This window comes from Carettochelys insculpta, chromosome 2 (assembly GCF_033958435.1).
Source record: "Carettochelys insculpta isolate YL-2023 chromosome 2, ASM3395843v1, whole genome shotgun sequence".
NCBI classification, from domain to species: Eukaryota; Metazoa; Chordata; order Testudines; family Carettochelyidae; genus Carettochelys; species Carettochelys insculpta.
In genome coordinates, this window is record NC_134138.1 from 279,541,947 (window position 1) to 279,556,434 (window position 14,488).

The window sequence follows — 14,488 nt, forward strand, 5'->3', positions numbered from 1 at the left end:
AGGGCGTGGAACACCAGGGTTTGGGACGCAGTTTGGGAAATGCTGCCCTTGTTTACTCAGAAATTGCAGCCTGTAGGTAAAGCACTGCCCAGCTCGGGGAAGGACTTTTGACAACTGCTTCTGCTCTGCCCTTGCTCCACTCTTGACCCATCTTCTCCCCCAGCCACCTCCTGCCAGCAAGACACTGTTCCCTGTAAGGCTGGGGGGGACACCCAGCAGAGATTCAGGTGCCACCCTGCGGATTAGCAGAGTGTACATAGCCACCCACTGCTGCCAGCATGGGCTTCTCGTGGTGGTGCACATGGGCACACGCCTTGGTGCAGACAACAATCGTTATTGCACCCACGCATGGCAGCACACAACTGCGGGAGCCCCGCCCTTGGCCCTTCATGCTTGGTCGAAAGCAGCCTGGACGGTGCATCTGCCACACCTGTGGCTTTGCTGTAGCGGGAACTTGAGCACACACCACAGCCCAGCGCTAGGGGGCCGGGTCGCTCCTGCCCTCCCCACCCCGCGCGGCCTTGAGCCAATCCGCTCTCAGAGGAGGCCTGTCAATCTCCGCCCTTTGCTCAGGCCCTGCCCCGCCCCCTGGCGAGGCTAAGTCAGGGCAGCAGAACGGGCGCCGGCCTCAGCAGATGGCTCCGCGCAGGCGCACTTGGCGCGCAGGCGCACAACACCCGACGTAGCTTCCAGCCCTGCGGTGGGCTGTTTCCCGGCCTAGCGACGCGGCGCCGCGACTCTGTCGGGCTCGGGTTCGGATCCCGCCCCCGCCTGCTCCTCGGGCCGAGCCCGCCTGCGCTCGGGGGAACAAAGGGCCGTGGCCGAGCGGGCCGCTGAGCAGGTAAGGGCCCGGCGCGGGCGGAGGGGAGGCGCCCGTCCAGCCCGCGGCCCTGCCCTGCCCGGTGCCGGAGCCCCCTGGCCCGCGGGCTTCGCCGCTCAGCCCCCGCCCCGGTCATCGGCCGAGCTGGGCCCGGGGCTCCCGGCGGGCGGTGCAGAGCGGCCCCTCCCCCCGCAACAAAGTGAGGCGAGTGCCGGGTGTGTGTGTGTGTGTGTGTGTGACACGGCCCCTCCCCCCACAAGGTGAGGCGAGTGCCGGGTGTGTGTGTGTGTGAGTGTGAGACACGGCCCCTCCCCCCACAAGGTGAGGCGAGTGCCGGGTGTGTGTGTGTGTGTGACACGGCCCCTCCCCCCACAAGGTGAGGCGAGTGCCGGGTGTGTGTGTGTGTGAGTGTGAGACACGGCCCCTCCCCCCACAAGGTGAGGCGAGTGCCGGGTGTGTGTGTGTGTGTGTGTGTGTGTGTGACACGGCCCCTCCCCCCCACAAGGTGAGGCGAGTGCTCTGTGTGTGTGTGTGTGTGTGAGACACGGCCCCTCCCCCCACAAGGTGAGGCGAGTGCTGTGTGTGTGTGTGTGTGTGTGACACGGCCCCTCCCCCCACAAGGTGAGGCGAGTGCCGGGGTGTGTGTATGACACGGCCCCTCCCCCCCAACAAGGTGAGGCAAGTGCCAGGGGTGTGAAATAGCCCCCCCCCCCCCCCCCGGTAGATTTTTGCACTGTAATTTTAACCAGTTTGCCTGGTGTGGCGTTAGGCTTAGTGGGCTGCATTTGCCAGGATTGCCCCAAAGCGTTTTTTGAAAGTTGGCATCGTATTGCCTAGTCTTCCAGTCATGTGGTTCAGAGGTTGATTTAAGTGATAGGTGGCATATTACAGTAATCTTGTCTTTGAGTTCCTTGAGAACTTTGGGTGAGCGCCATCTGTTCCTGGTGTGTAACTTACCTGTTTGTTCTTAAACTTCCTCTAGTGACAGCTCAGTTTTGGTTCCTAAAATGAATGATATGGTTGTGGGAATCGCTCACAGTGGTTAGAGCATTGCCCTTTGACATACAAGTTGTGAGCTAGATCCTTGAGGGGGGTTTTTCAAGGTTCTGGGTTGGTTAGATTTAAAAAATAAAAAAATCTGTTAGGGAAGGTGATAATCGGCTGTATCTGCTTATATAATTCCTCATTAGCAAACTTCTACATCAATGCTATTTTAAGGATCTTTCCACAACAACTCTGGAGCATCATTATCCTCTTTGAATCTTTCATTGTTATCCAAGTCTCACATCTGTATAACATGCTGCTGAATATACCTGTTTTCAAGATGCTCAGATTCATTCCTAAGCTAATTGCTTTGCTTTCCACATCTTATCCGTTGCCTTCAAATTCGCTCTTGCTTTGGCTGTTCTGGTTGCTGTTTTCTTCTTATAGTCTAGATCATACCTCGTGTTGCTCCCCAGATACGTGAACTTCTCTGTGTTCTGTAGCTCGATCCTGTCTACACTGGTCTTCCTTCCTATTTTCTTATCTCCAGATACCATTCTTTTTGTTTTATCGATGTCCATAATCAGTCCATAATACTTCCCTTCTTCGTTCAGCACCTGCACCGTTCTTGCTAGCTTCTCTTCATCTTCCTTGATGATAACTATATCATCTGCGAACCTCAAGTTGTTAATTCTCATCCTGTACGATGATGTCCCTTCTACCTCTTTGTTGATCTTGTCCATCGCTCTCTCTCGAAGTGCATGATGAAGATACTCTGCGATATCAGATCTCCTTCCCTTGTACATCTACTTGTCCTTAACCCACTTCACAACCCTCTGCACGTTCTTACTGCTGCCTCCATGTTGTCGTTGATGTCCTTCAATCATATCAGTCTGCTATCCGCTCCATACAACTTCAACGCCGCCCAAGTCACTTTCTGATCTATACTGTCAAATGCCTTCTGAAAATCAACAAAGCAATTGTTGATGTTCTTTCATCAAGCCTTCTCCTCTATCAATCTTAGTGCCGATATCTGCTGTATTTTACTTCTATCTTTCCTAAGTCCCACTTGCTCATCAACTAGGTGTTTTTCTGTCTGTGATGTCAGTTTTTCCCTCAGTATCATCATCAGCGCCTTGGCTAGATAACTCATTAGGGCAATTGTTCTGTAGTTCTTGCACTCCAATGAACTTCCTTTTTTGTGTATTTTCTCTAGCCTGGATCTTGTCCATTCCTTAGGTGCCGTCCCTTCTTTCCATGCTATATTACATAGTCAATGTCTTTTCCTGAATCATACATTCTCTGCTGTAATTGATCATCTCTCCTGTGATCTTATTTCCAGGGCTCTTGTTCTTTAGTTGTTTCACTACTCTTTCTACTTCCTCTTTCAAAATATTTGTCTTGCTCTTGATGCTTGGTGGAGATCTTCCTTTTAGTCCCACACCAAAGGCTTTTATGTAAATTAGGTGGTCATGGGATAGGAGGAAAGATCCTTTCATGGATCGGGAATTGGTTAAAAGACAGAAAACAAAGGGTGGGAATAAATGGTAAATTTTCACAATGGAGGAGGGTAACTAGTGGGCTATTAGCCAGGGATAAAGTATGGTGCCCTAGCCTTCAGAACAAGGGCAGGAGATGGATGGCAGGAGATAAATCACTTGATCATTGTCTTCTGTTCTCCTTCTCTGGGGCACCTGGCATTGGCCACCGTCGGCAGATGGGATGCTGGGCTGGATGGACCTTTGGTCTGACCCAGTATGGCCGTTCTTATGTTCTAGTTCTTCAGTCACTCTCTCTGAGACCCTCGGGTCCAACTGTGCTTTGTACAGATTGGTGCAATATCTTGTCTTTCACTGCACAACCTTCTTCTTCTTCATGAACATCTTGTCGTTCTCATCTTTGATCGCCATCTGCTTCAGCTGCCACTTCCTGTTAATAATAAAAGGAGCGATCAAGGAAGACAGTGCCATTGCGGAGCGATTAAATGATTTCTTTGCTTCAGTCTTCACGGCTGAAGATGTTACAGAGGTTCCTAAATCTGAGCCAGCCTTTTTAGGCGACAAATCTGAGGAACTCACTCAGATTGAAGTGACATTAGAGGAGGTTTTGGAATTAATTGATAAGCTGAATAGTAACAAGTCTCCAGGACCAGATGGCATTCACCCAAGGGTTCTGAAAGAACTCAAATGTGAAATTGCGGAGTTATTAACAGTGGTTTGTAACCTATCCTTTAAATCCACTTTGGTACCAAATGACTGGAAGACGGCCAATATAACACCAATATTTAAAAAAGGCTCTAGAGGAGATCCTGGCAATTATAGGCCGATAAGTTTAACATCAGTACCAGGTAAATTAGTAGAAACACTAGTAAAGAGTAAAATTGCAAGACACATAGAAGAGCACGAATTGTTGGGCAAAAGTCAGCATGGTTTCTGCAGAGGGAAGTCGTGTCTGTCTAATCTATTAGAATTCTTTGAAGGGGTTAATAAACATGCGGACAAAGGGCACCCAGTGGACATAATATACCTAGATTTCCAGAAAGCCTTTGACACGGTCCCACACCAAAGGCTTTTATGTAAATTAGGTGGTCATGGGATAGGAGGAAAGGTCCTTTCATGGATCGGGAATTGGTTAAAAGACAGAAAACAAAGGGTTGGAATAAATGGTAAATTTTCACAATGGAGGGGGGTAACTAGTGGTGTTCCCCAGGGCTCAGTCCTGGGACCGATCCTGTTCAACTTGTTCATCAATGATCTAGAAAATGAGGTAAGCAGTGAGGTGGCAAAGTTTGCAGATGACACCAAGTTGTTCAGGACAGTCAAAAGCAAAAGGGATTGTGAAGAACTACAAAAAGATCTCAGCAAACTGAGTGATTGGGCAGCAAAATGGCAAATGAAATTTAATGTGGGTAAGTGTAAGGTAATGCATGTTGGAAAAAAAAACCCAAATTACACGTACTACATGATGGGGTCAAATTTAGCTATGACAGATCAGGAAAGGGATCTTGGAGTTATAGTGGATAGTTCTCTGAAGACATCCACGCAGTGTGCAGCGGCAGTTAGTAAGGCAAATAGGATGTTAGGAATTATTAAAAAAGGGATCGATAATAAGACAAAAGATATCATACTTCCCCTATATAAAACTATGGTACGCCCACATCTCGAGTACTGCGTGCAGATGTGGTCTCCTCACCTCAAAAAAGATATATTGGCATTAGAAAAGGTTCAGAAAAGGGCGACTAAGATGATTAGGGGCTTGGAAAGGGTCCCATATGGGGAGAGGCTAGAGAGACTGGGACTTTTCAGTTTGGAAAAGAGGCGATTGAGGGGCGATATGATAGAGGTATATAAAATCATGAATGGTGTGGAGAAGGTGAATATAGAAAAATTATTTACCTTTTCCCATAATACAAGAACTAGGGGACACCAAATGAAATTGATGGGTAGTAGGTTCAAAACTAATAAAAGGAAATTTTTCTTCACACAGCGCACAGTCAACCTGTGGAACTCCTTGCCCGAGGAGGCTGTGAAGGCCAGGACTCTATTAGGGTTTAAAAAAGAGCTTGATAAATTTTTGCAGGTCAGGTCCATAAATGGCTATTAGCCAGGGATAAAGTATGGTGCCCTAGCCTTCATAACAAGGGCAGGAGATGGATGGCAGGAGATAAATCACTTGTCTTCTGTTCTCCTTCTCTGGGGCACCTGGCATTGGCCACCGTCGGCAGATGGGATGCTGGGCTTGATGGACCTTTGGTCTGACCCAGTATGGCCATTCTTATGTTCTTATGTTGTTCTTATGTTCTTATTCTTAATCATTTTATACACCTCCTTGGTCTTACATTCTCCGTAATACCTCTCTACAGCTACATCTACACTTAGAGAAAACTTTGACATAGCTGTCTCGAAGAATACTAATGATAGGAATAAGGAGATTTCAAAGTTGGCTGGATCCTTTTGAAAAGGACTCCTGTCTGGATGAGCTGCACGGGAGCGAAAAGCAGCAATTTTGAAGTTCCATGGCCAGCAGCATGCTGATGCATTTTAGTGCCGCCTCATTAGTATTCTTCGAAGTGGCCATTTCGAAGCTTTCTCTAAGTGTAGACACAGCCTATATCTTCACACTGCTCCTCTAGCCATTTTACCTTATTTTTTCTGGTCGCTTTCCTTAGCTTGTTGCATTTCATTCTGTATTATTGTTCCACCCTCTTTTGATCTTCAACACTCTTTTCTCTTGGACTAACTTCAGTATCTCCTGCCTACTCCACTTCTTATTGATCTTCTTTTTTTCCAGAACAGTCAGCTCAGTTGCCTCTTCTATCACCGTGACTATCCCTTCGACTCTCTTATGTAGGTCTTTCTCTGATCTTCTCTCCAAGTGCTGCTCTGTACGCAGTCCGTATTTCTTTCTCACCTAGCCTCGCCACATCTCTTCTTTTCTTAAACTCTCATATACTTTCTCTTGAATTTCATCTTGATGTTCGTGATCACTAGACCATTGGACGAGTCTATATCCGCTCCTTGTAAGGTTCAGCCCTGCTGTACTGATGTTACCCATCTTCTTGTCAAGATCATATCTATCATGTTTTTGGACTTCCCATCGTTCGATTTCCATATCCACTTCCTACACTCCTTTATTTGGAATCTCATGTTGCAGATCACGAACTTGTGGCCCTTAGCAAACTCTAGTAGTTTCTCCTCTTGTTCATTTATTTTTGCATATCCAAAACTTCCCATGACACTCTCACAACCTTCGTTATCTGTTCTGACCTTTGCGTTCCAATCTCTTCCAATGATCAATACATTGCTATTCAGTATCTCCTCCAGCGCCTTTGTCAAGGCTTTACAGAATAGCTCGATTTCTTCCTCCATACTGTCTGACATGGGTGCATACGCCTCAGTGACTGAGATGTTGAATGCTTTTGCTTTGAATCTCGCTACTATCATGCTCACACTCACCGGTTGTATTATAACAATGCTCCTCTAGCTTTTTTGCTAAGGAGGAATGTGACTCCTGCCTCATGCTTTGTTTCATTCCCTTACCAAATGACTTTGCAACTGCACATCTCTCCCAATGCCTTCTAGTGCCTTTCCGCCAGTCCAAGTATATCGCATCGATATCTTTCCATCTCCTTTCAAAGCAGCTCTAGCTTTCCAGTCACCCACAGTGTTTGGGCGGTGTGATGGGGTTCAGGGGTCCCTCTGCATTGCACCCTGTCCACTGGCAAGAGTGACTCTCAGTCAGCAGGTACAACAGGAGGTTTATTAGGCAACAGATGCCCAGTTTCTCACAGAAGCGTCAGTACAGCAGTCAGAGACAGTCCTTCCAACCCGTCCTGGGGAGAAGACCCTGAGGGGTGCCCCTCTGGGGTGTAGCTTTCCCCCTCCTCAGGCTGGCTGCCTTCCAGCTCTCTCTTCCCCTCGCCTCTAACTGCCGCCCCGATTCAAAAAAAAAAAAAAACAAAAACAAAAACCCTGCTCAGTTCCTCCCTCCTCTTTGTTCAGGGCAGAGGTGTTACCTGCCAGTTGTAGCCCCAGGGTCATCCTTAGCCACTGGGAGCTGTTCTGCTTGTCTCTCACATCCAGCCTGAGTCTCACATTTGCACTCCCCCCACTCTATCACAGGCGGTCTGTTTCAATTGATAGCACATGCGTTAGTTGTAATTTTCTTTTGGTAGGCAACTTATGGACCCAACCCCCATTGCGTGATAGGTATCGTGGACTTTGGTGATGTCCAAGCCGGCATCTTTTATCAGTTAGTCATACAGGCATCAGATTTAATTCGTATTGTTTTACAATCAGCGCATTGTCACTTATCTGACCAACCCTCCTCCTTTATCTAGGCTTGGGACTGGCATGGAAACCCTAGATGCTTCGCGGTGAAGTTTCCCTTTTTCATCCAACCTAAATCCCAAATCGGCTCAATAGAAAAGCGTGGCCATTGACCACTTACCAAATCTTTGAATGCCCTCCTGCCCCACAAAATTTATTGCCAACCCCGATCTAAGTGCCTGCAACTCACCTGCTACTCTGACCTATTAAATCTACGTCAACAAGAGGCATAAGGCTTAGAGAGATCTAGTTTGGGCAACCCAACATTTGCATAGATACTGCATTACTTGCATTCCTATTGGCTATCAGGGTGGCTGGGACTGACCACAGTGTCAGTTTTGCTGCTGATAGAGTTCCTTTTTTGAAATTGAGCTTGAGGAGGGAAGGTTGCTTTTCCATCAGTGAGCCTCACTACCCTGTTCTGAGTAACTGGCTTTACGCTCCCCACAGAGCTCCCAGCTGGAGCCTGCGCTCTTGACTCGCTGTCCCTCTTACATCGCTCCAGATGCTCTCGGTGAGGACATGCATGGCTACCAGGAGCGGGGCATTGTGGACAAGAGAAACAGCAGTAGTTATCGCCATTGGCATAAGTCTGCCTAACTTAGGCAGACACAATAGTGTAGTGCAGACATGGCCTGGAAAAGGAGCTGAGTTTCAGTGCTCAGTGTTGTCATTACCGGTTCCAGCACGAAGCATGATCCTTCAGGCGGTGGCGATAATTTCTCTTCTTGTTTACTGGCATAAATGAGAGCAGAATTTATCTGGTATTTTGTCTCCAAATCTCTACCGTGGTTGAATAGCCTAAAAAGTGCTTTTGCGGTCAGATTCTTCTGATGAGATGCTACAGAAATATCATAGTTTTAATACAGAAGGTTTCTCTCTTTTCATTATGAGTATGCACACAAATAGCTCTTCCTTTCACTGGTGTGACATTAGGGTGGAGGTGTGAGGCACAATTGGTGGTAACATTTTGTAGCTGTGTGGTGTTGACTCTTGCCAGAGAAAGAGTTACATTTGTGTGTGTTATAAACCAACATGAACTCAATAGCTTGAAATAAAAATTACAAGTCACCAGCTTGGAAAAATACTAAGCCTTAAGAAGCTGGGTTAGGAAAATACACGGTCACCAATGCAAAGGAAAATGCCTGAAACTGCATATGAGCCATTTTGGAAGTAGAAATTGTGAACCTGATACTCATTAACACTAAGGCCCCTTTATGCTTCCCTAATGGTGTAATAAGATATTACTGAAGATGAGGCTTAAGTCTAGATGTTAGTAAAACATGTTACTTGTCCGTGCAATGCACTTATTGCTTTTCAGCCCAGTGTAATCTAACAGTCAGCTATAAAACTGGCCAATTGGTGGAATACTGGTATTACCAAGCTGTTTTTGGTCACATCTGGGACGTGACCCTATAAGGATCCAACCACAGAACGTGCTGAACAGCCTGTGATGAGCAGTTCATGCATACTTTCCCTTTGTTAGCAGGTTGTGACAGATAGGTAGGGGATTCCAGCTTCATCTTATCCTCTTTTTTGTGAGCAGGATCAGGAGTGGGACATGGAGTCTCAGCATTGGACACCTGTCCAACTCTCAACCGTTTCTCAACAAACTTCTGCTAACGAGACAAAGCCAAACTCTGCTGACATTTCGCTTTGGACTGTTCTTGCCGCAATTCAAGCGGTGGAAAAGAAGGTTGACTCTCATGCCACACGGTTACTGAACTTGGAGCGTCGAACAGTGACAACAGAAAAGAAATATTTTGACTGTGAGAAAACAGTAGTTGATTTTGGTAACCAAATGGAGAGTAAATTGGCTGTGCTGGGAACCCTGATCCAGGAGTATGGGGTGCTGCAGAGGCGCCTGGAGAACATGGAGAACCTGCTGAAGAACAGGAACTTCTGGATCCTTAGGCTACCCCCAGGGACTAATGGGGAAATCCCCAAGGTAACAATGTCACTAATAGTATTTAAGATCTGTAGTATGGCAGTTTTCATTATATATCTGCTTATCACTGTTCTGTCGCTAACTTTCCCAAACACCTTTATCCCTGAAATTTTGTACGGATGGCCTGTTGGCAGTGGAGTGTTTTCTGGGAAAGTCTAGTGGTAGACGGGCACCTTATTTTTTGTTTTGTTTTGGTTTGTTTTTTTTTGGAGAGTTGAAAATTTTAGAAAGGTTTCACTCTTCAAAGAGCCTTTATTTTTGCAAGTTGATCTCTCATACAACTTGATCTAGAAACTCCATATATGTTCATTTTTCTCTGGGGGGGTCTAGCGCAATATGTTATAATTTTAGAAACTTGAGTGACTCTGAGAGCACCACATTGTGTCTATGACCTTTATAATGTTTTAGATCTTGCCACCAAATATGTCTATGATAAATCAGGTATAGCTCTGCTCAGGCTATGCTTGCATTCTGTGCGGTCAGTAGGCCAGATAGTTTGTTGTGAGGTATTTAGAACCTTTATTCAGTTTGAGTTGTTGTCGTTATTGAAGTTTGTTCTGTTGATTTCAAGACACACTGGCCTCTCTCTACTTCCCATTAAATATCAAACAGGGCAGCTCAGATCACTGCCTTTTCGTTGCTCTTCACAAAACCATGACTGCTGCAAAGCCTCAAATTGAAATAAATTCATTAGATGGCTGAAGGAGCTATCTCTCTTTCCCTTTGTATTGAATCTGATCACAAGGGATCCAGTGCACGTCCCATGACTCTGAGTAGTGTCATCATCCACCAGAGGTCTCACTGAAGTCAGTGGAACTTCTCGTAAAGTAAGAGCTTAATCTGTATGGACACTTACTGCAAATTCACTGTGGTGTGTTTATTTGGTGTAAGCAAATCTGGTCAAGTCAAGCTTAGTGTTCTTATCCATGATGTTCAAGGCCGAGAAGCTGCCAGGAGGTAGAGTCATTTTGCAGCCCTCAACAGTGTGATCTAGTTTGTGGCTGCCCACGTTGGCCCAGTGGCCTGTCTCTAAAATTCTATTGCAGTTCCACAGCCGCACAAATTCTGTGCTTGGTATGAGCCCCATTCTGAAGGCTTCATTGTCTTTGCAGTAAATCAAACCCATTTTGACGCTGACTGGGATGTGAGACTAAATAGTTATTTGTCACTTTCTCTGCTGACCATGAAGCTTGCCACAAGTCCTCTACCATAACTCCCCCACCCAGTACGCTTCCCTCCGGTGGGCGCCGTGAGGACGGCCCACCACGTGCTGGGTTAAACAAGTTCTTAATTTATGGTAAATGCAGCATGGCATAGCTTGTGATGGACCTGTGTGCTATGCTTTCCTCTGTGAGCACTGGGTGGAACAATATTGCAGTGAACAAGTAACCTTAGGAGAGGAGAACATGTAAGTGTGCCTGAAATAACACACATGGTGGAATTAAGTTGTATGCCCATCATCTTTGTGTCAGAGGAGTGAGCTGGTACTGAAGTGCAGCACTGCACCACTAAGTAACGCTGCCAAGGCTGGAGTGTGTAATATGGGTGCTGGCACCCCGGGTCTGTCTGGCCAGGTTCCCAAGCAGAGCAGATGCATGTCCCGTTACTCCCAGACTGTTGTGTGTTTTGACATTAGTTGCAGTTTTGTACAAGCGTCCTGGTCTGTGAATTCTGTCTAGATGGACTGGGTGTGCACTGTGCTTTATTTGCTGCCCATTGGGACCCACGGTCAGTTCTCTGTTCATTTGTGAATGATGTAAGTGGAAGACACTTGTAACAGTCAGACTTTGACTTGGTGTCAGGTACCTCCCAACAGTAATGGGTTGCATGGTGTGTGTAAAAATCCCAGTACTTAGCCCGCTGCACAAAGACTGAGGGTAATCCTCTTTCAAAATGGATTAGCTTGCACTGCACATGGGCACTCTTAGTGTGGGGATGAGCGTGTGTGTGTGCAGAGCTAGTGTGGAATCACTGCATGTAGCTCTTCTAGGCTTCACTCCCATGTAGACAAGCTTTAAGATGGTGGTTTGCAAAGTACAGGTCACAACTCAGTGAGGGCCCTGGGTCGCCCTAGTGTAAGGTGACTAGGGCACCATTGGGGTGCTCATGCAAGCTTCCTGCTTGGCCTGGCACTGCAGACCCTGCTGTGCCCTGGAAGCAGCCAGTAGTAGGTTTGACTTTTAGGTGCACGGGGCCTTGGGGCGCCATACGCTGTGCGTCCCTGCCCCCCAGACAGTGGCTCTGCACTCCCAGCCATTGGTAGCTGGAGGTGCTGCAGTACCATGTGCACCTGCACCTTGGAGCTGGACCTGCTGCTGGCCATTTCTGGGACACTGTGGTCTGCAGTGCCAGGATAGGCAGGCAAACTGCCTCAGCACACCTGCTGCACTGCTGGCAGTAAGCCTATGCTCCAGTTCCCTGCCTCAGTCCTGAGCTCCCTGAAACAGAGAGCGCCACATGCCCCCCTCTCTCCAGCACTCCAAGTCCCTCACCCCTGCTCCACCTCAGAACGCGCAATCTAGTCAAAAGAGGTAATTTATACTAGGTGGCGAGCATCAACATTTTTCTTCAGCTGGGTCACGAGGACCAAAAGCATGACAAGCACTGCTGTAAGTTGCCAATCCCTGTGAACAAGGGTCTCAGTTTTCCACTAAGCTGCACAAATGATGCTTTTCTGGGCAGCTGAGTCATTTTCCTCCTTGTTCGTCTCCACACATTTGAGCCCGAATTCTTGTGTTTCTGTGCAGCACCTGGCACTCCCTTGGAAGCTGTAAAAAAAAAAAAAAAAAAAAAATTGTGATAATGAAAAATGGTCTTGAACACACTCTCTCTTCCTGTCCCTTTTAATGCTAAAGGAGATTAAAGGGACAGTTGAGTTTCTGACAATGATGTGCTAAATTAGTAATGTCTGCGATTACAGGTCCCAGTGGCATTTGAAAATGACTCTGTTTACTTCGCTGAGCAAGAATGGCAGAACTTAGACGAATGGCAGAAGGACCTGTACAAGAACGTGATGAAGGGAAATTATGAGTCTCTGATCTCACTGGGTAAATACCAGTTTTTGTTTTGCAGATGTTCTGCAATTTCCCGTATTCCTGGGCCAGCTCTGCCACTGGGCTACTGCCCACAGCTTGGATTGGCATTTAACACAGAATCTTTGTGATGGATCAACACACTTTTTTTCCACCGTTACTGATACCAGTCGAGAATGAAAGACATGCAGCAATGACCTGATCTCTCTTTCTGCAGTCCCTTCTGGCTGTGGATATTGGTTGCAGTTACTTGGTAGTATGCATCCAGAAGCCTGCTGTGTTCTGTTGGGCGGCTACTGTAAAATCTCCTACAGAACAGGGTTAAAGAGGCAGCACACCAGAGGCAGTGACCTGTTAGGTGGAAAATGCATAGGTATCATATTATCTAAAGAGAGGCAGGATCATATGTGCTATTGGTGTAGTACACAAGCACCAGTGTTGTCTTGGTGGTCTGCCACAGACCCGGAGACACTTGGCTTGCTGCAAACCTCACCAATTTCGATGGGAACAGGTTGGATTAAAGGTAGTGGGCAGGGGAGAGGAGGGGCCTGGTGAGGAAAAACTGGCCAAAGACGGGTATCAATGGAGGCAGCGTGTAGTGGGCTCTGATACTTGTAATCCAGCCTTTGGCTGTAAGGAGGACACTAATAAACCAAGTGATGTTCTCATTTGGGTATCGGGGAACGGTGGACGCCCAGCAACCCTCTCTTATCCACAGAGGGTCTCTGGCCTATCTGCAGGTTAATAACTAGGGAAGTAGAGTAATACTTATCCTGAGGATAACAAGCTCTCTCCCTTCTTCTCTTCCTCTATCTTCATCTTATCCGATAGACAAACAGCCCTGAACCTGCAGCTGGCAGCCCAGCTCCTCCCTCACCAGCCATTTGTTTCTGTAGGAGGTTCATTCTCGTTATGCACCACTTCCAGTGCCGGGGTTCCTGACATCTCACTGCTCAGTGCAGTGTGGGGCCAGGGAGCTGATTTGCTTTTCTATCACTAGACTATGCACTCTCCAAACCTGACCTGCTGGCACGGCTTGAACGAGGGGAAGCGCCCTGCAATGGGGAGGAGGGGGAAGCAGAGAAGAGAGAAGTCCCTGCAGAAGCCAGCACAGGTATGCTTCTAATCCTTTCCTTTTTTGAGGGCTTTCCATTGTGTCAGCAGCATCATAAGAACGGCCAGGCTGGGTCAGAGCAAAGGTCTGTTCAGTCCAGTCTCCTGTGGTATCTGAGAAGGAAACAAAGGTGTTTGTGAACTTCTGTAGATTCAGCTTTCCACCTCAGGCTGAGTGATTTGTTAGCAGTCAAAGCATAGCAATATAAGAACCACATGATGGGGTTTATCTTTCCCACAAACAGAGTCACTGCTTTACACAGCTGATGGGTCCTGTGAGAGTGAAGGTGAGGAAGAGCCATGCCTCCAGGGACAAGAAAGCTCAGAGGAAAGAGAGATCGTGGCCGAACCCCAAATGGGTGAGTGCTGTGCTGAATCAGTAGTGCTTTTGTAGATGTCTTGGATGCAGGAGGCAGTCACAGAATGCCTTTGGGGGAGAGGTCCCTGCTTCACAGAGCTGGGTAAAGCCCTTAGGTAAAGGGACAGAGGGAGCGGAAGCTGTGGGCTGAGGGGGCCTGTGTAGAAGCTGTATGGCTTGGAGTGAACCTCTTGGCTGGAGCAAGGGAGGGACAGAAGGATGCTGTGATGGGATTCCCAGGAGAGAGTCAACTTGCTTCCTGTTCTCTCTTTCCATGACTAGAGTGTGCATTTGACCAGCCCAGTGGCATGTGCCAGGTAAAGCAAGAAGAAGAGCTGTGTGTTGAGGAGCAGAGGGCCTCTGAGGTTGAAATGTTCTCACAGCCCAGCACTGGTGAGTTAGAAG

General features: G+C 47.4%; 1 protein-coding gene across 4 annotated transcripts in view; it reads left to right on the forward strand.

The window, feature by feature from the left end:
• The first annotated feature begins 680 nt into the window (after window positions 1-680).
• The window catches only part of LOC142008201 (zinc finger protein 783-like), a 28,497-nt gene continuing 14,689 nt past the window's right edge, over window positions 681-14,488 (forward strand). For 2 of the 4 annotated variants that reach the window (XM_074985315.1, XM_074985316.1), the window contains exons 1-6: window positions 681-841; window positions 9,179-9,580; window positions 12,501-12,627; window positions 13,613-13,726; window positions 13,971-14,084; window positions 14,366-14,476. In XM_074985315.1, the coding sequence (XP_074841416.1) occupies window positions 9,194-9,580; window positions 12,501-12,627; window positions 13,613-13,726; window positions 13,971-14,084; window positions 14,366-14,476 (853 nt within the window). In that variant the 5' untranslated portion in view covers window positions 681-841; window positions 9,179-9,193. The remainder of the gene's footprint in view (window positions 842-9,178; window positions 9,581-12,500; window positions 12,628-13,612; window positions 13,727-13,970; window positions 14,085-14,365; window positions 14,477-14,488) is intronic. The other 2 variants (XM_074985317.1, XM_074985318.1) reach the window with 2 other exon arrangements.